Raw genomic sequence first — 21,992 nt, 5'->3', positions numbered from 1 at the left:
AATATTAATACCTTGATTTTGATAATTGTATAATGGTTATATAAATGAATGTCCTTATTGTTAGGAAAACACGAAGTGAAATATTTTGGGATGTAGGGTCATGGTGTCTACAACTTACTCTCCAACAGTATAGGAGAAAGAGAGACAGAAGAAAAAAGAATAAAGACAATGTGATAAAGTGTTATCATTTAAGGAATCTGGTGAGAGGCCTATGGTAATTATTTACAGTTTTCTGTAAATCTGAAATTAAAAGTTGAAAAGGGCGGGGGGGATCCTTGAAAGTAAAATCAAAAAAAAAAAAAGGAGCTTATTAGTAAGAATGTAAAATGGTGTAGTGGCTCTGGAAACCAGTGTGGTGATTCTTCAGAACATTGAAAATACAATTACCATATGATCCAGCAATGCCATTCCTGGGTATATATCTAAAAGTACAGAAAGCAGGATCCCAAAGAGATAGTTGCACATCTGTGTTAACAGCAGCATTATTCATAGTAACTAAGGTGGAACCAACCCAAGTGTCCATGGACGGATGGATGAAGAAAATGCGGTATATACATCATACAATGGAATATTATTCAGCCTTAAAAAGGGAGGAAATTCTGTCACATGCTACATCTGTCAGAACATGGTGAACCTTGAGAACATTATGCTAAGTGAAATAAGGATACAATACTGTATGATTTCACCTTTGTGAGGTATCTAAAGCCGTCAAATTTATATTAGCAGGAAGTAGACTGATGGTTGCCATGGGCTTTGAGGAAGGGGAAGTGAGGAATTGTTTAATAGGTATAGAATTTTTTTGTTTGTTTGTTTTATAAATTTATTTATTTATTTTTGGCTGTGTTGGGTCTTCGTTGCGGTGCGCAGGCTTTTCATTGTCGTGGCTTCTCTTGTTGCGGAGCACGGGCTCTAGGCATGCAGGCTTCAGTAGTTGTGGCACATAGGCTCAGTAGTTGTGGCTCACGGGCTCTAGAGCTCAAGCTCAGTAGTTGTGGCACACAGGTTTAGTTGCTCTGCGGCATGTGGGAGCTTTCCAGGCCAGGGAGACTGATTAGTTGTGGCTCACGGGCTCTAGAGCTCAAGCTCAGTAGTTGTGGCACACAGGTTTAGTTGCTCTGCGGCATGTGGGAGCTTTCCAGGCCAGGGCTCAAACCCGTGTCCCTTGCATTGGCAGGCAGGTTCTTAACCACTGTGCCACCAGGAAAGTCCTAGAATTTGTTTTGTAATATGAAAAAGTTCTGGATATCTGTTGAACAACAATGTAAATGTACTTAACACTACTGAACTGTGCACTTAAAAATGGTAAAGGCCATACTTTTGAGATATTTTTTACCACTATTAAGAAAAAACTCTAAATTAAAAAAATAGAAGTTAACATAGTGAATGATTTACAGATGAAATTATATAATATATGGGGAGGAATAAAGGTTGCAGATGAAACAAGACTGACTCTATGTTGATAACACTGAGGTTCAGGGGTTAGTATGTAGAGTTGTATTATATCAATCTTTCTACTCTTCTGCATGCTTGAAATTTTCCATTAAAAATGTTTTAAAAATTTCTCCACTTCAGACTTCATAAGCTGAAATTTAGATTCTGTACAACTGTCCCATATCTTTACTCAACTTTATTCATGTCTTTTGAGCATTACTGAGCTTCACAATTAAATGGAGAATTAGAAGACAAGAACTGTGTTTAGATATCTCCAAAGATATTTAGGGAGGTGTCAAGAAAGTGGGAATCTCCAGCACAAAAAAGTGCTGCATGGTTCAAAAGATAACTTTTTTTTTTTTTTTTTTTTTTTTTTTTTTTTGCGGTACGTGGGCCTCTCACCGCTGTGGCCTCTCCCGTTGCGGGGCACAGGCTCCGGGGGCCGTGGGTGAGCCTCACGGGCCCAGCCGCTCCGCGGCATGTGGGATCTTCCCGGACTGGGGCACGAACCCGTGTCCCCTGCATCGGCAGGCGGACTCTCAACCACTGCGCCACCAGGGAAGCCCCAAAAGATAACTTTTTAACGATCATTTTTAATATTCATGATTAAGAATAAGAGTCATGTACAAGAGCAAGCATGGTTGCAGAATGCTCTGGACAAGTAACTTGTATAAATTAAGCATGGAGCTAAATTCTGCTGATGGCTAAATTAGGAAGGAGCAGGAAGGAAGGAAGAAATAGTTGGGAAGAGTGCCTGTAGTGGCACCAGAGTCTCCGGGAATCAAGTAAGAACATCCAGGGGAGAGCACAGCGGCCACATAGCATGTTCACTAGTCCTTCTGTCTCTACGAAATCTGGAGTCGAAATTTATGGCTGGTTTGTTAAACTAGGAAACTTTCAAGGTCTTTTCAGCACCTGAGCCTGCAGCTGGGGGAATGAGGAAGAGGAATGAGATGGATGATGGTAGAGTGCTGTGCTTGGACCAGGTTGTGCAGGGCCTGAAGCTTCTTTCTTTCTTTCCTACACTACTGATAAATGATTATATTCTCATCATAACAGTGAAAACTACATCAAAGTATTACTGTGCAAAACTGAAATTGCCCTTCGGTCTAGCCTTCTGCTCCCCACCCCCAAGGGAACCCACAGTTTGCAGCGCATCTTTCGTTCCTCTTTTCCAGGTTATAGTTGACTTTCAGGTTTCAAATCAGAAAGAGAAAATCCCAAAGCCCAGATCCAATGGCGGTTCTCCGGGCCGCCCAATACCCTGTGTTTAAATGTCAGAGCGCCTTTTACGCTGTGCTGTCTGGCCATTTCCCATCTGTAGGCCTCTTAGGTTGTAATCTCCCCGTCGCCAAGGCTCGGTTTTACTGTATTTTGGAGACTGTTTATTCAGGGTGACTGAGCGGCAGGCTGCCTGGATAAATTAGGTCTGCCTCTCCCAAGCTGGTTCATACTTAAGGGACATTTAAGGGACCCAGCCTCCAAGTAGGGACCCAGTCAGGACACACAAACTCTGGCGGTCTGAGCTGAAGCCTCACCGAATGAAAGGAAGTGCTGAAGAAATGCACGGAAGCAACACGGCCTTGTGGGAAAGGCCCTGGACTTGCAGGAAAGATGCAATAAAGCCGTGGGACTTACTGTCATTTCTCCAAGGCTCATGATAATGGGCTTCATAATACCCGCCTAGCTTAGGAGAAGAAACTTTTGCAGAATGAATCAGGAGCCAGGTTGCGCAGCGACCACCCCCTCGGTGCTCCCGAAGCCCGGGCTGCCAACCTGCGTTGGCCCTGTACACGCTATGGTCACTTTCTCCAGTCCGCTTCGCCTCTAGACCCTGCGGGAGCTGCGCCCTGTCCTGGTGTCCTGGAAATGCGTGCTGCTGGCCCGGAGCCGGGAGCGCGGCCCGGGCCTCTGGGCCCCTCGGGCTGCGCCGCCGTCCTGCTGCCGCCCTCCTGTGGCCGCTGCGAGGCGACCTCCGGCCGTCCTGCGGGCCTCCTCCCTCGGCCGGTGACATCACCGCATTCCCGTCCCGGCTCCTCCCGCCTGCAGCCGCAGTGACAGGCGAGCCGGGCCCGGTGGCGGAGAGGAAGTGCGGGGCCGCCGCGCCGAGCCTGTCCCCGCCGAGCCCGTCCCCGCCGAGGCCGGCTCCTCCGGGCGGCTCGGGTGACAGTGTCTGGGCCGCCGGGCGCAGGGCGGGGCACGCGCCGGGCAGAGCCGAGCGCCAGGCGGACGCTTCAGCAGAGACGTGGGGAAAATGGCTGATGACTTTGGCTTCTTCTCGTCGACGGAGAGCGGGGCTCCCGAAGCGGCCGAGGAGGACCCGGCGGCTGCCTTCCTGGCCCAGCAGGAGAGTGAAATCGCGGGCATAGAGAATGACGAGGGCTTCGGGGCACCTGCTGGCAGCCAGGCAGCCCTCGCGCAGCCGGGACCCGCGAGTGGGGGTGAGTCAGCCCGGTGGCCTGGGGGTTGGGGGGCCTGGGGCCCGCGTACCGGGTGGAGTGAAGAGGGCCTGCTATGGCCAGCCAGGAGCAGGCCTGGGGCTAGTGTGTACTTGACCGGGACCTGGAGGAAACGCGGCGGGGACGGGGGTCGGGGGGGCGGGGGGGCGGGGATATTTTGGAGATCCCGATCTGAGGCCTTGCCTGGGGCTGTGGATCTGGTGGCTCCCAGGATAGAAATTCGTCATGACATTTCATCCCCAAGCCAACTGCACTATTGCCTGGCTCTGGAATCCAACAGCCCAGGCTTGAGCTTCCCAGTAGGCTAGCTGCCCCAGGCTGAGCCCTGCAGGTTTGGGCAGAACCCCAGATCTCCCTGCCCCTCAGAAGTAGCTCCCTCCTAACAGCTGGGGAAGCAGGGGACGCTGAGTGCTCCAAGAACTCACAGACCTTCCCTGGGGAACACCTGCCATCCTGCAGTCAGTGGTCTAGGCACTTTTCTTACATTTAATCATTTCATATGCATTATTAAACCCATTTCAGAGATGGCAAAACCGAGGCTCAAAAGGTACACTACTGAAACAACTAGTAAGTGGCAGAGTGAGGACTCTAAACCATTTCTCTCTAACTCTAACCCTTTCCACCTGACCACGCTGTCTTCCATATGCCAGGCTCTGGCTCTGAGTTAGGCACCAGGGTGGGGGCAGGAGCACAGAGGGCTTCAGTCAGATGTGGTCCTTTCCTCCTGGGGTTTGTAGCTCAATGGTTTTCCAAAGGTGGTCCAGGACTCAGGATTTGGGGCCTGGTCCTTGCAATACTGTGTTTATCAACAATGTTCCTGCTCTGGCTCTGCCTGAAAGGGCAATTTCTTAAAGTATCTAGTAAAAAGGCAGATATCACTTTAAGGGGTACCTCCAAAACAGCGCTTGCTTCTTGTTAATGTTGTCATTTTGGTAGGAGTTTATGGGCCTGTTGGAATAAGTGGTACCTTACATATTTTAAAAAAATGTTTACAAGTAAGGATCCTTTTAGTCATGTTTGTATTCATTCAGCATTTACTGAGCACCTACTGTGTACCAGGCCCAGTGGGGATACAGATATGAATAAGACAGTTCCTGTGGCTTGAGGAGCTTGAAGCATCTCTGTATCCTCTTGGTATGAGAAACATAACAAGCCTTTTGTAACATATAAGAAACTGGAGGCCCAGAGAGCCTGAGTATCTTGCCCAAAGTCACATAGCCATGAGTGACAGATCTGGGACTTGATCCCAGGCTTCTCAACTGTGGGCTCCATGCTCTTTCAAATGCTGTGGCAGTCACCCTGGGAGGCGATGAGATGTAGAGGTAGGGAGGGGGGTCTTTTGCTACCCAACCAAGCCAGCAGTGGAGGACTTCTGAAGAAACAGCAGCTCCTAGCACTTCAGTGGGACCCTCACACATCCTAGGGAATTCCTAGGAAATGTGGGCCCACGTTCATGTACCAGTATTCATTTGTCCACATCTTCCCCTTGAGACCGCCAGCTTCCCCAGTCGGGTTGGCCTGGGAGAGGCCCTGCTGGGAGAGCCAGTGTCAGAACCACCTAAGAGAGAAGCAGGTAGAAGTCAGGCAGAGGGCCACAGAGGTGGCTGGGGGTTGAGCAGGCTGTGACCTCTCCCAGGACAATGGGGCTCCAGGGCTTTACAGCCTGGATGGGAGGTTTCCTCTCCGGCAGGGGTGGTGCACAGATTGGCCCCAGACCTGAGGTGGCAGGGAAAGAAGCAGGGACATGGCCTTCTGAGGGTCTCCCAGACTCACAACCACTAAAGCTTCAAATGCTCAGCTGCTCTGCTGAGTGGGGCATGGGGATCCAGGAGGGGTTATGGGATGGCCATAGGTGGCCAGATAGGATGGAATTGATCTGATCCTCCTAGGCCTAGACGGTGATGAGCAAGTAATCCCCCGAGACCAGTGATGAGTGCCAGAAGCCCAAATGAGGTGCGGAAAATGTGCCTTGGGCTGCTGGGAGCTGGGCGGAAGCTCCCGCAGCCAGCACCACTCATCACTGCTGAGTCTTGTCTCTTAAATGATGCCCCTGTGCTGAGTGCACTGACGTTGGGCTCACAGGTACCCCTGGGGAAACTGTTTAGTGTAGGCCTGAGCCTGAGCCACTTTGAGTCTCTCCTCTGGGGCTGGAACTATGGCCAGCCTGAGCAATGGATACTTTGTTTCCATTCATCAGCCTTGGGTAGGGCCCAGGAGGTGTGTACATTTTCACACCTAGATTTCTAAGCACTCCACCTGGCTCTGACCCCGACTTGCCCAGTCATTTCCTGGCAAGCCCATTTCCCCTGATGGGCCTCAGTAACCTCTCAGGAATGTTCTGGACCCTTGTCTGCCCCCGTTCCAAAAGGGGTCAGGGATCTGAGAGAAGCAACACCCACGGGGTTATCCTTGGGACTCGTATCTGCCGTACTCCGGTTCTGCCGGCTTTGGACTGTGGACACGTGATTATCAACGTGCCATGGGCTACTCACTGTGGGGACAGAGACTTGTAATTCTGTGTGTGGGTGTATGTAGATTCCCAAAGAGGTTAAGCCTCATTCCAGGGGAACACTCATGGGACTGAGAGACTGGGGCACAGAGACTTTCTGAAGGCCAGGGTGGGCACCTGTGGACAAGGGGCCTGAGGCTGGGACTGGTTGGGGGGGCGGGGCCGCAACTTCCCCTCCAGAAATGCCAGGTGCACAGACCAGCATCATCTTGAATGGACCCTGGGAACGTAAGGCCCTGGTAGAGGAGATGCCCCAGGAGAAGAAGCCACTTTGCAGAAGATGCTGCCACTGATTTAGGGGCCAGGCCACCCATGCAGGAGAAACCCCATCTGGATGAGTAGGGAGGATGGCTGACAACGGTTGGTCAAAATCAATCACTGTTTGGCTGTGAAAACAAAGTTGATTATAATCTATATCAGCTGGGCATTATTTCCATGGGATTAAGTATCCTTCTCTTCAGTCCCCAAGCTGAAAACACTGTCACCGTTACTCACAGCTCTACCTGGCTGGTAAAGTGTACTTGTCCATCTGCAGTGATCTCGTGCAGCCTCCTGTGGGTCTTGGCTAAGAGGCATTGCAGTTTCTGAGACTCCTCAGGCCTTGTAGGTAACAGTGGGCCTCCAAAGAGCAATTCATCTTCCATTTAGCCAACACTGCTCACCCTTAGGAGCTGAATGGGGTACAGAGCCTGATAAGGGAGTGAATGACCCGTAGGAGGTCACAGTAATCGCATAAGAGCGTGGGGGGTTCTGTACGATATTCTGGGATACCCCAGAGTTGAGACCTTCCATCAGCACCCAGGGAAGTAGGGGAAGTAGTAGAGGGCTTCCCAGCGGGGGTGACTTGTGAACTGGGTCTTGGAGGACGACTGGCTCCCAAAGAGCATTCTTTAGTGAGGGAAGCAGGAAGAAAGGTGTGGGATGCGGCATAGTGTGTTTGGGGAAGGAAGAAACCAGAATAGGGTTTGTGGGAGGGACTGGTGGGAAGTGAGACAGGAAAAATGGGCAGGGCCAGATTGTAAAGATCCTCACGAGCTATGGGCCAAGGTTCAATGTACTCATTCAACGAATATTTATTGGGCTCCTATTATGTGCCAGGCACTGTTCTAGGTGCTGGATCCCAGCAGTGGAAAAAACAAAGTCCCTGCCCTCCCAGAGGGCATTCAAGTGGGGAAGACAGATAATAAGCACATACAAAAATAAACATATCAGGCTGTGGTAGGTGCTACAGAGAAAAGAACTGCCCAGGGGAGGAGGTAGGGGTGCTGGGGGATGAATGTCAGGGGTGGTCAGGGAAGGCCTCTAATAAGGCAGTGTTTGAGCAGCTGCTGAAGGGTGTGAGGGAGCAGCCCACATGGAAATGGGCAGGAGAGCTTTCTAGGGAGAGGGGACAGCACCTGCCGAGGCCCCAGGGAAGGAGCAGGCCCTATCGGCCACCATGGTCCACGGGAAGTGGATTTCCTTTTGGTTTGTGTTCATTATATTTATGATTAGAGGAGTGACATAGGTAAGTGTATGCTTTTCAAAACGTCAACCTTGGCAGCTGGTTTGAAAGAGGTTTGGGAGAGGGTGAAGTTGGAGGCAGGGAGGCCAGCGAGTGGACAAAAACCATTTATTCCTTCTTTCTTTAATGCACTGATTCATTTGCTGATTCAACAAATAGTTTCTGAGCGTGTCCTAAGTCACAGGTACTGTGCACGGCTCTGGGGAAGATAGCGGTGAGGATAATGGACACAGGTGTGCCCGTCCAGGTGCTTGCCACTAGCGGGGCAGACAGGCCAAAGTAGTTGTACAGGTGGGCCAGGCAGGGGGCAGAGGGCAGAGGGCAACTTTGAGGATTCTTGTTGCAGCAGAAGCCACAGGAATTTGTGACTAACCAGATGTCAGGGAAAGGGACCGCGAGGAGTCATTGTTTAGGTGAGGGCAAAATCAAATCCTTCTGGGAGGGGCAGGAGGAGGAAAAATAGGCCAGGTGCTGCCTCGTGGGGGCTGTGATTCCTGCTCTCCCAGGTGGAGCCATTGCTCAAGGCACCACAGGGACAGGCAGAGACGCGCAGGACCCTCTTCCTGAGCCCTCGCAGACCCTGCCCTGAGCCTCCAGAGCCTCTGCCTGCTCACCGAGCACAAGCTCCACAGACAGTCGGGCCATTCCCAGTCGTGGCTGAGGGGAAATTAATTTCTGGTAGGTGAGGGGCTATTACTGGCTGGGTGACCTTGGGCAATCACGTAGCCTCTCTGAGCCTCAATTTGAGAATCTGTAAAATGGGTTGATAACAACTTTGTCACAAGGCTATGGTGAAAATCAGAGGTCATAATGGCTGTGAGAAGGCTTTGTGCACAGTCAAGGATTGAGCCCAGGTTATCTACGTAGCCACAATGTGTGCGTGTAGGGCTGGGAGTCAGTATGCACATGGACATATACAGAGGTTGCTTCGGGGGCTAATGTAACACCCTGATTGCTATAAGCTGAGCAATGAGTGATGCTGTCTCCTGTTCTCTTTCCAGCTGGTTCTGAGGACATGGGGACCACAGTCAATGGTGATGTGTATCAGGTAAGCAAGATTCTGTCGTAGCAGGGGAAGGGACTGACAGCCTGGGTCTCAGTAACTTTTGGCCCCCATCATGGGTAGGATTAGGGATTCAAGTTCTGTTCACTGGGATGGGACCATCAAGAAAGGTTTTGACGTGGTTTTTTTGGTCATGTAGGAGAAGGGGATGAAGAATAAGGACCACAGGGATCAATGGGGTGTGGCCTCAGGTTGCCCGTGATGATGTCCAGCTTCCAGAGGGAGAGATTAAGTGGTCTGCAGTGGCATGGACTAAAGGAAACACAGGGCCCTGCACACGTGTGTGCCGTTGATGGGAGGCTGAACCCAGTGGTCATCTCCACCATGTCTGAGCATTTTAACTGGGTGAGCCTTGGACCCAGAGATTCCACTTCTCAGAATTTTCCCAAAGGAAATAGCTGGTCAAGGACACCCAGATTCTTTGCAGGATTATTTATAATAGCAGACAAACTGGAAACAACCTAAGTGCCTAGTATTGAGGGCCTGGGTAGGTAAATTGGAAAACCATTCTGTTGTTAAAAAGAGCAGTCAGAGCTTTCTGTATTGACCTGAAAAGATGCCTATAATATAGTAAATGGAAAAGCAGCTTGCAGAATAATATGCACAGTATGGTCCTGTTTTTTATTTTAGAAATATGTTTTCATGAAAGATCTGAAAGGATGTGTACCAACTGTTAACAGTGGTTAGCCCCGAGCTTGTGGGAGAAGGGGGGTTAAGGAAAGAACTTTCACTTTCACTGGATTGTCTTAAAATTCTTTGTAGTGATCCTATGACACACACGTGCACACACTCACCCCCCGCCAAAAAAACAGCTAGTAAAGATATTTCTAGTTAAAGACTGCTTCTCTCCACACTCACTTAACCCCCCTCCCTTCATACATACACAGATCATTTTGAAAGTACTTAAAGAACTTGGACCACAAATAGCATCCTCAGGACCCCACAGATGCAAGAGTCCTCACCCCCAACCTGCAGATACCTGGGTGGGGGCAAAACCTTCACTGGATAAACTTTAATTCCCACTGGACTGGCTCAAAGACCCTTGACTGCTGGAGCTGCAGCTGCAGGATCTCCTGAGCTCTGCTTTGTTGAGGAGCTGGCCTCCTAAATCCTCAGGGAGAACAAACAATACTTTCTTATGTAAGAGGGATGGGCTGGTACCTTACACAGGGCAACTGGCCAAGTCCCATTTCTGGAAAATTACTCAACTACAAGCAAGCTAGAAAAGTCAGTCCCTAGGACTTTAAGGGCTTCGTGTCTCCCTGGGCCTGAGAGCACCAAATAAGCAGCACTGACGCTGGTAGAGTTTGGCAGAGCGTTGAGACTCAGGCTGCTCCTGTCCTGGCCACACTCAAAAGGACGTGGCCTGACCCAAAAGGTCTGTGTCCTAAAGTGGCCCTGGAGCTGGAGATACACTTGGGACCGGAGAAGTACCTAAAACACCATGAGCAGGATAATTTTCTCTTTCTATACATTAGGATCTTGAGGCCTTCTCCCTCACTGCCCCAGGCCTTGCTTTGTATTTAATGGATCTGAGAAACCCTGGGCCTCCTCCCCAATCTCGGTGGGAACTCTTATTCTCCCTGCTACCAAGAATAACCCCAGCTATGTTTATCTGTAACTCATTTCACATCTGTGCCATGCTAGCATCCTTCCAGGCAGGGGAGGGGTCACAGATGAGGCGAGTCACTCAGAAGCTTAGTGGCCAAGTTCAGGTTCATCTAGGTCTCCTGCCCCTGATCTGGTGCCCTTTGTACCATCCCCTGTTGCTGGACTGGGCAGGCCACAGCAGCCGGCTGGCGGGTGGGAAGCCCCTGCGGACTTTTCTTAGGAGGGAGCATAGCGCAGGGTCTGGCTTGTGCACCCCAGGCTTTCAAGGGTCCTGGGCAGAACTTTCCTGCTACCTTTCTTAATCTTTTCTGGAAGACAATGGGCCACTAGGGGGTCCAAGTGTGAACCTGATCCCCAGCAAGGCCTAGGGATAAGCCTGTATCCCCGTTGAGCTACTTAGAGGAATCAACAGCTCAGCTCAGCTTAGCTTTAGCTGGTCAATCCCACAGATTGGTTATGCCTCATCCTCCTGGCTGTCCCTGGAGTCACACAGCACATGCTCGGCCAGCATGGCCCCCCGGAAGCCCTTGTGGTGGTATCCAGTGTCCAGCGGAGGGGTCCCTCGGGAGAGGAGTGCTGGGGAGCTGGGCTGAGACAAGCCTGGCCCTGACTGTAGCCTGTGGCCTTTTGGTCCTGGCCATTCCTGACCCCTTCCCTTTCCAGCTTGGTAGGGGCTCAGAGCATTCCTGCAGCCCCTGGTGAGCCCTCCCCCTGGCGGCTGACCCGATTTCCTCACTGTGACAGTCAAGTGATTAAAGAGGAGCCCGGCTATGGCCCTCCCGACCTCACTGCTCACTGGCAGGCGCAGGGCAGGAAAATAAGTCCAGAGCAGCTGCAGAAGGGGAGCCAGCAAACAGCTTCTCAGGGCCTTGTCTGCTGACAGCACCACTGTGTTCTTCCTGGTTGCGGCTATGGTGCAGCGCGAGCCGGCCTGCTGGGGGCCTGCCACGGGCAATGGTGAGCCCTGCAGCTCTGCCACCCGTGCATGTGCATGTGCATGTCTGCTACAGGCTACAGGGGTCGCAGGGCAGTTATCGCATTCAGGCCCCATTTTGCACCCCGAATGGGATGTTGTCACTCCCATTTGACAGGTGACAAAACCTAAGGAGCCCAGGGAAGGGACTTCTTAAAGGTCGCACATCAGTGAGTGGCAGGAGGGGACTTAAGGCCCAGTCGCTCTGATGCTGTGGCCCCGTGCCCTCCACATCGCTTTGCAGGCAGCCCCTCATTCCTTCATTTAGTCAGCTCGCATTCTGAGTGCCATGCGCTGTGCTCAGGGCCTCGGATGTTAGAGGCAAATCCCATGGATGTTTGTCCTCAAAGAGCTCAAAGGACAGAGGCCTGAAAGTCATGCAGGATGGCAAGGGCTCGGGTGTGGGGCTGGTCTCGAGTTCTTACTATGCGTCAGGCACCACCCAAAAGCTTTATGTGGATTAACTCATTTCATCCTCCCGACACCCCTATGATGTAGGTTCTGTCATTATCCCCATTTTACAGATGAGGAGGAGGATGCACAGGGAGGTTTAATAGCTCTATAGTTGCACAGCCGGGAAGAGCTGGGACCTGAATCAGGCTCAGGCGCAGACGCTGCACTGAAGTCCGAGAGTGTGACAGGGACGGATGCTGGAAGTGGGTTCCAGGCCGTCCAGGGGCATGTGGGTGGTCCTGGCTAGGGGGACAGCATGTGCAAAGGCACAGAGTATAAGACACGCAGTCTGGGGCTTGCCTGGAGCCTGGCACCTGCTGCAGAGAAGGGTGTGCTGGGGGAACCTGAAGAGACCATGGGTGCAGGGCTGCTGTGCCCGCAGGTGGGAGGGATGGGGGTTGCGGGGGCGGGCACAGCTCCCAGCCAGAGCCTGTTACTAGGCCGTGCTGGTGGAGGACGCAGGCCCAGCTTGGCCAGGCTTTGTGCCCAGGGCCTGGGCCACGGCCATCTCTGGGCACAGCATGCTTGGACCATAGCAGTGCCCCGGATGTGCAGTGCAGCTGCTCTAGGCTCCGCCCCGCCCACCCCTCAGACCCAGAGAAGCCCCAGGGTTTCTCAAGCTGCTCCTACACCCAGACTGCTCCTACGCGGGGCGCTGCACCTACACGGGGTGCTGTGGCGGGCTGCGGCAGAGTCTGGATGGAGTCAGACAACCTGTGCTTCATTTCTGGCTTTTCCCAGCCGGACGGCTTTGGACTAGTCATTGCTCTGAGCTGGATTTCTCACTTGTGAAATTGGGATTAGAAGCCCTGCACTGCTGCCTCCGCAGGTCTGTTGAGAAAAGTGCTCTGTAGCCCTGGAAGCTGCTTCTAAATCCCTGACCTAGCCACTAAGTGAGCCAAGCGGGGTACATGTGTGGGTGTGAGAGAGACAGACGGGGAATGGGGCGTGGGGCAGTGGGAGTGGGGGTTCAGTCTCTAATCTTGGGATGGTAGACTTATCAGGGAGACCAAAATCACGTGACACAGAAGTAACTTTGGTCCCTATTGTCTATGTGTGGCCACATGTGTAGCTATGTGTGACACCCAGGAATTCAGTTTGAATTCTGGCCCTGCCAGTTCCTGGCCGGGTGACCTTGGGACTTTGGAGCTAGACTTTTCCTACCTGTAAAACAAAGATAATGAAACCCACCATGTAGGGTTGTAAAGACCAAAGAGAACTGTTTAATTGCAAGTTCTCTGCCAGTTTTAAAACGCTGTAACCTGTGAGTCTTAATTTTAGGGCAGTCTTGATGGAGATGGTGGGTCCTGAAGGACACCATGGGATGACTTTTGCCCAGAGGACCCCCTCCAGCCCACCTCTCCCACCCCATCTGCTCCACACCTGGTGGCATCTCTGTACTCAGATTTTTCCAAAGGCACTGGCCTCATGTGGTCCTTAAGCTGCCAGCTCTTGGTCTGAAATGCCCTTTCCCTATCTCTTCCCAGCCTGCTCTGCTCCCAGGCTAGAAAGGTCATGCCCTCCCTCGTCCCCACTCTTTTCATGACCCGTGTTATGCATGTACCCCAGCCATGGTCCTCATTTGTGAGGGACTCCCTCTACCAAGCTCCTGGATGATGGGCTGTCTCGTTCATCCCTGACCCCAAGCCTGAACATCTGTTAATTCATTCAAGTAATGTTCTTGAAATCCTCCCACAGCCAGGCCCTCTGTGTTCTACATACTATACAGAGACAGGCAGTCTCTGTCCTCATGGAATTCACTTACTGGGGGGTGGGGTAGGGTGGGGTGAGGAGGGCAGATAGTAAACATGTAAACAGACCAGGCTTTTAAGATATCCTGAGTGCCAAGAAGAAATAAAATGTAGCACCTGGATAAACACGTAGAAAGTAAAAGTAACTGCATTTGTCTGCAGATGGCACAGTCTATAGGATTGGGCAGAGGTCCTGGTAGCCTAGCCTTAGGACAGGGTTGTTCCCAGAACTGGAAAGGTACATCCGTGATCAACTCGTGTTGTCCAGATTAGGGCCCTGGAAAGGCCCCTCGAGCTGTCTTGAGAGACTGTCTCAGTTGAAGTGTAATGCTGGGCAGGAAAGAGGAATAAGGACAGCGCCCCAACTGCCCCACCCAAGGGTGGGTCTGATCCGAGGAGCCAGGCTGCACCTCTCCGCCCTGGGCCTGCCCTTCCTTCTCCCCAAAGACAGCTGGAGATGCAGCCCTGATCTTCCATCTGCGTGCTCCTTCGCCCTGCTGGGAGACGCTTACCCAGCCCTTCCTCTGAACCAGCACATGCTGGCCCCGGGGGGGATCTTCATCCACATGGCCACTGCTTACTGAGCACCAGCTGTGTGCCCACAGCGGGCACCACTGCACAGATGTTGTTGGGTGGGGAGAAGATCCTCTGGTATTCGTGACAGTTTTGATCAGTGCTTGCAGGAGGAGCATGGGGAGCAATGAAAAGATGGGACAGGAGTTCAGAGGCTATAAACAAGGTCCTGGAGACACCCGCAGTAGAAGGTGAGGGTGTGACAAGGAGCACAGAGAGGACAGGGTGTGAAATCTGTTTGGGGTCTGGGAAATATCCCAGAGCTGGTGACCTCTGAGCTGGAAACTTGTGGGGTGGAATAAGATTTCGTCAGCTAGGGAAAGGAGGGAAGACAGCTGAAGGCCAAAAGCACAGAGGAGACAAAGGCGGGCAGCATGGGCGTGTGGGATGTGTGCAGACAGGAATGCACGGGGCGGACAGAGCTCCAGGGTGGGCGTGCCAGGAGATGGGGCTGGATCATAAAGTCTCCAGCTTTGCGAGACCAGAGGGGAGCCCCATACTTGCTGGGCTGAGCTCTCAGCCTACAACGCTTCAAGTCACCACCCTGGCAGGTGGCGTGGAGAATTGGGCAGAGCCCTGGCTTGGGAGCCAGAGGACTGGATTCTGGCCCTGCTTCTGCCACTGTGCTGTGCCATCTATCCTGGCCTCAGTTTCCTCCTCCATAAAATGGGAATTAATAATAATAATAATAATAATAATAATAATAATAATTCTAGCTACCATTTACTGAGCCATCACTCCATGCAAGGCACTCTTGTAAATGTCTTATAAATATTGTTGCATCAAATCCTCACAACTAGCTCTTAGAGGTACTTTTATTACTATTCCCATTTCAGATGAGAAAACTGAGGCCAGGCAAGGTTGAGCAACTTGCCTGGGCTACACACATATATAGCAGGCAGGAGAGGTGGGATTTGAACCCAGATGGTCCAGCTGCAGAATCTGAGTTTTTCATCACTGTATAGTCGTAGCCATGGCCACCCTGCCTATCTCGGGGCTGCTCGTTCACTCAGCAAATAGTTATTGAGTACCTGCTACATGCCAGGCACTGTGCTGGATGCTGAGGACACAGCAGTGAACAGGACAGGCAAGGTCCCTGTTGCCACAAGGGTGACATTCTGATGGAGGAGACAGACAATGGACAAGTAAGCATATTATAAAGTGAGGCCATTTGGGACTGTGTTATTGGGTAAATAAAACTAATAGGGTGGGGCTTTAATGATAGAAACACAGGGAACTCTCTGAGTGCCAAGAAGCGTTTGAAGTTCTTTACACTTTTTTAACTCATTTCATCCTCATACTAACCCTGTGGGGTGGGTGCTATTTTGTAGCCCATTTTATGATGAGGAAAGTGAGGCACAGAGAGGTTGAGTAACTTGCCCATGGTCACACAAGGAGCAGAATTACTGGCAGAGGGCACAGCCAGTGCAAAGGCAGGGTACAGTCCCAGGAGACAGTGGGTATGAGGTGGTTTGAGATGTGAGGGGGTGTCCTGGTACTCAGGCGCCAGACACAGAGGGGCAGGTGGACAGGCTGGGTACACTGCCGTGTGTTTGTGTCCTAGGAGGCTAATGGTCCAGCTGATGGCTACGCTGCAATTGCCCAGGTCGACAGGCTGACGCAGGAACCCGAGAGCATCCGCAAATGGAGAGAGGAGCAGCGGAAACGGCTGCAAGAGCTGGGTGAGGGCAAGGCTGAGTGTGCAAGCTGGGCTGGTCCCCCTGGCCCCGGGCTCCCCACTGGGCTGGCTCTCTGGGACACGGTCGGGTGGGAAAGCCTTAGGCTATATGGGGCCCTGCCCCACCTTAGTGTGGGATTGGCCCTGCCCCACCTTAGTGTGAGGATGGACCCAGGGCTACCTACCGGGGGGCCGAGGGGAGAAGCAGCAGCCAGAAGCACAGCCGGCTGTGCCTCACATCCCTCCTGGAAAGCTGCTGTTCATTCACCTGTTGGGGGTTGCAGATGCTGCCTCCAAAGTGATGGAACAGGAGTGGCGGGAGAAGGCCAAGAAGGACCTGGAGGAATGGAACCAGCGCCAGAGTGAACAAGTTGAGAAGAACAAGATCAACAACCGGTGAGAGGAGCTATGAGGGTGCGAGGGGACTGTAGGGTCATGGGGGAACTATGGGGACATGAGAGGACCTACGGGGACATGAGAGGACCTATGGGGACATGAGAGGACCTATGGGGACATGAGGAGCTATGGGGACATGAGGGAACTATGGGGACATGAGAGGACCTATGGGGACATGAGAAGACTGATGGGGACATGAGAGGACCTACAGGGATATGAGGAGCTACGGGGACATGAGAGGACCTATGGGGACAGTGAGAGGAACTATGGTGGGGGGACTGTCTCGAGGATGGGTGATTTGGTGGCAAGAACACGGAGGAAGGAGAAGCCGAACCCACAATGATGTTTCCTCAGTGGCCTGTGGAACTCAGCGCGCTGAACTCTGCAGAGCTGGTACGCCGTTAAGCTCTGACCTCCTCACCACGACAGAGAAAAGTGAGTCTGCCAGTCAGCAGACGAGGTCCTGGGACCCACTGGAATGTAAGCCAGGCTGTCCTGGAGCCCAGTGGCCAACAGCTCGGCCTGGGCCTCCTGTGGCCATGGTTATCATGAGAGAGAACACAGGCCTGGCTGGAAGGGAAGAACCAAGCCGTGTGCAGGATTTTATTGCTTATAGAAATGATAATGCTTCGACCCAGAAGTGGCTAAAGAATAAAGGGAAATTAGTGGCCTATATAACTGGAAAGGCCAGGGATAAGGGCTGCAGACCCAGTGGACTCAGGCACTGAAACAAAGTCTGTCAGTGCTCACTGGTACTGCTCTCGGTCTGCTTTCCCCTACGTGGCCTTCACTCTTGGGCATACACCCCTGGAATGGGGGCAAAGGTGGCCACTAGCAGCTCCAGGCTTCTGCTCTATTTTCTTGGCAACTTCAGTGAAAATAAGCCTCTTGCTCCCAACAGCTCTAGCTGAAGTCCTCCACCTGACCTTCATTGGTCTGGTGTGGGTCACGTGCCCAGCCCAGGCCCAGTGATTGTCCCAGGGGGAGGGACTCTCCCATGGACCCAGCTTGGTCGAGAGTCCCATTACTTGGGTTGTGCATGGGGTCCGGTCCCACCCAAACCACAGGGACCGAGTGGGGGCAGCTGATGCTTCAAAGGACAATCAGGATGCCCCTCCTGGAAGAAGGGGGACAGATGTTGGTCAGGAAAGATAGCGGAGGCCCACCGGAGAATACCTTGTGGAAATGGTCTCAGACTAGAGACTGCCAGCAGCCCCTGCCTCTGAGGCCGTGCACTTCAAGGTACAAGACTTGCCAGGAAGGAAAAGGCTGGCTCTGGGAAGCCACCAGCTGGAAGCTGCTGCATGCCAGGCCCTGGGCCGGGCACTGGGGAGGCCGAGCTGAGAAGGACCCAGTCTGTGTCCTCAAAGAGCAGAGGAGGGAAACGCACGGGTACGGCTGAACGCAGTAGTAGGGGCCTCTGCAGGAAAGCTGTGGAAGCAAGGGAAGTGGGTGGCGGAGGGACCTCTGTGTCTGGGGACCTGGGCTTTGGAAGGTGGCTAGGAGTTCACCAGGAGAAAGAGGGCCGGGGGTGGGGGAGGGTATTCTAGACTAGGGAACAGCATGATATGAAAGAAAGGACGTTGTCCTTGGGCACCAGGGAGTGGCGGGAGAGAGGGCCGGAATGAGGGCTCGCGTGTGCAGGGCCTCGGAGGCGAGGGGCGGGCACACACAGGCGGTGGGGAGCCACTGAAGGTTTGTAAACAGGGGGACTAATATGATAGGACTGAGTTTTAGAAAAGGCCACCCGCTCGGGTGGGTGGGGGGGGGGGGGGGGGGAGGGGGGGGGGGGGGGGGGGGGGAGGGTATTCTAGACTAGGGAACAGCATGATATGAAAGAAAGGACGTTGTCCTTGGGCACCAGGGAGTGGCGGGAGAGAGGGCCGGAATGAGGGCTCGCGTGTGCAGGGCCTCGGAGGCGAGGGGCGGGCACACACAGGCGGTGGGGAGCCACTGAAGGTTTGTAAACAGGGGGACTAATATGATAGGACTGAGTTTTAGAAAAGGCCACCCGCTCGGGTGGGTGGAGGATCCCTGCTCTCCTCTCAGGACCGTGGAGAGTTGCCGAGCCTTCCAGAACTATGCTTCCTAACAGGTCTCCAACTGGAGGTACTAACGCTGTCTCTCTTTCTCTTTAACCCTCTGCCTGTCTGTCCATCTTGCCATCCTGTCTTCCCCCACCTAACCCCCTTCCCTCAAGGATCGCTGACAAAGCATTCTACCAGCAGCCAGATGCTGATATCATCGGCTACGTGTACGTGTCTCCTTTGCTCCTCTGCAAGGGCCTGTTGTGTGTGGCTGGCAGTTTCTTGAGTCTCCCCCTTGTGGGGTATAAATGAGTATGGCTGGGCCTGGGGCAATGATCAGAGCAGGAGGTGAGCCCGAGGGGTGGGTGCAGGCACCAACCCTCACCTCCATCCCTCCAGCAAATGTTTATTGAGCATCTTTGAGACAGCTTTGCTAAAATCCAGGCAAAGAAAAGAAAGGAATGTCTGGCCATCCCCAGGTGAGAGAGGCAAAGGGCAAAGCAGCCCAACTCCCTCCTTCTGAGATGCCTCTTGGAGGGGGGAGGTGGAGTGAGTCTTCTGTAGAACAAAACAAACATTGAGTGCTGGTGCTAGAGGTATAAAGAATGCACAGCCATCCCCCGCTCCTGCCCACAAGTGCACTGCTCCTCCTCAGAACTTCAGCCTGAATTTGGTCATGAGCCCCTGTCCAGACCACCAGTGGGTCCCTTTCAGGTGTTTCTGCTTTGGGGTCTAGTTGGCCCTGTGCCTGATCCAGACCAGAGATGGCAGAGATTTCCTCTTATGCTGCCCCACTGGCTGGTAGTGGCAGCCTGGACGGTGTGCTGGGGATTGTGAAGCCGAAGAAAAAAATGCAGTGATGAATGTGTGATGATTGCCACGTGTGTATGTGCCAAATATTTGCTGTTCCTCGCTCTGGATACGCCCCTGGCAGGCCTCTGACACTGTTTGGGCTAACGCTTCTCTCACAGATCATGGGACACACCAGAATAACAGCCTTCCACTCCTTCCTTCCGTCCACTCTGCCATCTGTCCAGTGCCAGTCTCTGGTCAGACAGGAATAAGACACACACGGTCTGTTCCCCCCAAGTTGCTCATGATCGGGAGTGTGTTGTGATAAGGCCACATGCAAGGACACGGTGGGCTCAGGGAGAGCCCGGGCAGGCTTCAGAGATCAGAGTCCACCGGCCCTTAAAGTGTGAGAAGGAGTGTGCTGGGTGGGGAGGGTGAGAAGGGAATGGCATCCTAGGTGGGAAAAGCTGCTGGGGCAAAGGCAATGAGATGGGAAATATCTAGCGGCCTACAGCGCCTGGGGTGGTGGGAATGGGGAGAGAAGGTCACTTTGGAGCCAGTTGCAAAAAGCCTGTCGTGAGATGTTAGAAAGCTCAGACTTGATCCTGAAGGCAGCGGGGAGCCATGGGAGGTTTCAAGCAGGAGAGGGGATGGAAGAAGGGCACCGGCGCTGGGGAATACCACAGGGGGTTCAGTGCTCCTGTTGCACCCGAAGAAATGGCCCAAGGAGCACCCAAGGGAGTCCTGAAGAGAGGAATAATCTAGACCAGCGCTCCTCAGACTTCCATGTGCCTATGAATCACCAGGGCCTCTCGTCAAAACGGAGATTCTGATTCAGAAGGACTGAGGTGAGGCCATGATTCTGCATTTGCAACAGGCTCCATGGTGATGCCAGTGCTGCTGGACCATGAACCCCATTTTGAGCAACAAGGTTAGAGGGAGCCTCTTGACCCAGAAGAGAGAGCTCCTACGATCGCTCCCCTCGGCCCCACTGGTCAGCCAATGCCACACAGCACCTTACATTTTCTCAAGCCTGCACACACCTGCTATGTTGTTTGATTCTCAGGCCAGTGAGACAGATCAGCAAGGTGGAGGCACTGATCCTCCCTTCCCAGGTTAGGAAATAAGCACACAGCAGGGAAACAAGATCACTAGCGAGGGGCCAGGTCACCTGATCTGGGGCCGGCTCATCCTCGATCCTGTGGGGATCACCTGGAGAGCTCCCTGCCATCAGTCAGTGCCTGGCATGTGGCAGAACTGGTCCTGCTTGAGAAGCAGGGGGGCTTCTAAGGAGAAAGGGGCTTTAGGGACACTTGTTGGCTAAACAGGACACAGACCCAGCCCTCCCCACCCCAGAATCCCTTATTGCTTTTCTCTTAATGACTCCCATGTTTAGGTTTTGTCCACTAAACTACATTTATTATACTTTGTTTCCGCATTGTTCCTTAATCAGTGGCTTCTATAACTGTCAGCCAGAACTTCTGATGAAAAACCCACCAGTTTCCATCCTAATTTGATTCTAATCAAAGGCAAAGACTCCATTGGAGCATTCCTCAGGCTGTGGCGCCACAGAGATAATAGTCATTTTGGGCTAAAAAGAGTTCTGTAGTCAAGTATGCTTGGGATATGGCAGATTCTATATCCATCGTGTACTCACATTCGTGGTGCACATAAGCACATTAAAGGCTTTGCAAGTCTTGTTTTGAAGATCTTTAACTGATTCTTCTATACATTTTTGACCACAACTCTTTTCTAAAGAACACTTACAGGGTCCACAGAACCCGGAGGCAATGCTGAACCAGAGACTTCAGCTAGGGGGTTAGTCAATGTCCTGCTCAGTTTTTGGAAATGTTGAAAATAGCTGAGGTACTGCATTAGTTCCTCCAGGGGCCTTTAGGTGTCAGGAGCCCCAGTTTGGGAACTGTTGATAGAGAGGTAATGAACAGACAGTGCTGGGGCAGGGGTAGGGGGCTACTTGAGCTACAGTGGCAAGGGAAGACCTTTCTGAGGAGGTAAGGCCTGCACTCAGACCTGAATTACAAGAAGCAACAAGCCACGAACAGGTCTGGGGGAAGAGGTGACCGAAAGTACAAAGGCCCTGAGGCAGGACCAAACTAGGCTTCCTCTGATGGCAAGGCTGTTCCTGGGGGCCTGAGGTCAGAGGGCCCGGGGCTGGGGAGGAGACGTCTAGACAAAGGACCCCAGAGTAGGCTGGACAAAGCAGCCTTGCTCAGTGGGAGCAGAGCATCACTGATTAAGGGGAAAGGCAGACAGCTATGAAACCTCTGTCCTATCTCCACCTGCAGGGCATCTGAGGAGGCTTTTGTGAAGGAATCCAAGGAGGAGACCCCAGGCACAGAGTGGGAGAAGGTGGCCCAGCTGTGTGACTTCAACCCCAAGAGCAGCAAGCAGTGCAAAGACGTGTCCCGCCTGCGCTCGGTGCTCATGTCCCTGAAGCAGACGCCGCTGTCCCGCTAGGAGCCTGCCACCAACATGGCCACCAAACAGGGGCCGGGCCGGGCAGAGGAGGAGCAGCTGCTTTGGCCACAGGGGGGAAATGCCTCCAGCAGCTGCTGCACAGCCTATTCCGTTCCTCGCCATCTCCTGGGGCCGGGAAGGGGAACCCTCACCCCCTCTCAACTGTCATTCCCTCACGGCCCTACGGCCCAGCCCCTCACATCTCTCAGTCCACAAAATTGTGACTGTCCCTCCTGATGTATTTTTTTTTCTTGGCTTAAAGGGTGTGTTGTTAACTCTTTTTACACTTATTTA

The 21,992-nt window shown here is 52.7% G+C and overlaps 1 protein-coding gene across 2 annotated transcripts; it reads left to right on the top strand.

Moving 5' to 3' along the window:
- The first annotated feature begins 3,452 nt into the window (after positions 1 to 3,452).
- On the top strand, positions 3,453 to 21,973 carry CLTB (clathrin light chain B). 2 transcript variants are annotated; one of them, XM_028497745.2, is made up of 6 exons: positions 3,480 to 3,872; positions 8,905 to 8,951; positions 15,892 to 16,009; positions 16,290 to 16,401; positions 18,602 to 18,655; positions 21,527 to 21,973. In XM_028497745.2, exons 1-6 carry the CDS (start codon positions 3,686 to 3,688, stop codon positions 21,696 to 21,698), a joined length of 690 nt encoding a protein of 229 aa, XP_028353546.1. In that variant the 5' UTR covers positions 3,480 to 3,685; the 3' UTR covers positions 21,699 to 21,973. The 2 variants fall into 2 exon arrangements, with proteins under 2 accessions (XP_023972121.1, XP_028353546.1); XM_024116353.3 differs by lacking the exon at positions 18,602 to 18,655 and having other exon boundaries at positions 3,453 to 3,872.
- The last annotated feature ends 19 nt before the right edge of the window (positions 21,974 to 21,992 follow it).

The sequence above is a fragment of the Physeter macrocephalus genome, chromosome 2 (genome assembly GCF_002837175.3).
Source record: "Physeter macrocephalus isolate SW-GA chromosome 2, ASM283717v5, whole genome shotgun sequence".
In the NCBI taxonomy this organism is placed as follows: domain Eukaryota; kingdom Metazoa; phylum Chordata; class Mammalia; order Artiodactyla; family Physeteridae; genus Physeter; species Physeter macrocephalus.
The sequence above is the reverse complement of the archived record's forward strand: the minus strand, read 5'-3'. Positions and strand labels throughout refer to the sequence as shown.

What these genes read in the sequence shown, in the direction of transcription:
- CLTB (XM_028497745.2), top strand. Translation starts at nt 3,686, where the DNA reads ATGGCTGATGACTTTGGCTTCTTCTCGTCGACGGAGAGCGGGGCTCCC. An exon ending in GAAACGGCTGCAAGAGCTGG is followed by an intron (nt 16,010 to 16,289) that starts GTGAGGGCAAGG and finishes TGGGGGTTGCAG; the next exon opens with ATGCTGCCTCCAAAGTGATG. An exon ending in AAGAACAAGATCAACAACCG is followed by an intron (nt 16,402 to 18,601) that starts GTGAGAGGAGCT and finishes CCTTCCCTCAAG; the next exon opens with GATCGCTGACAAAGCATTCT.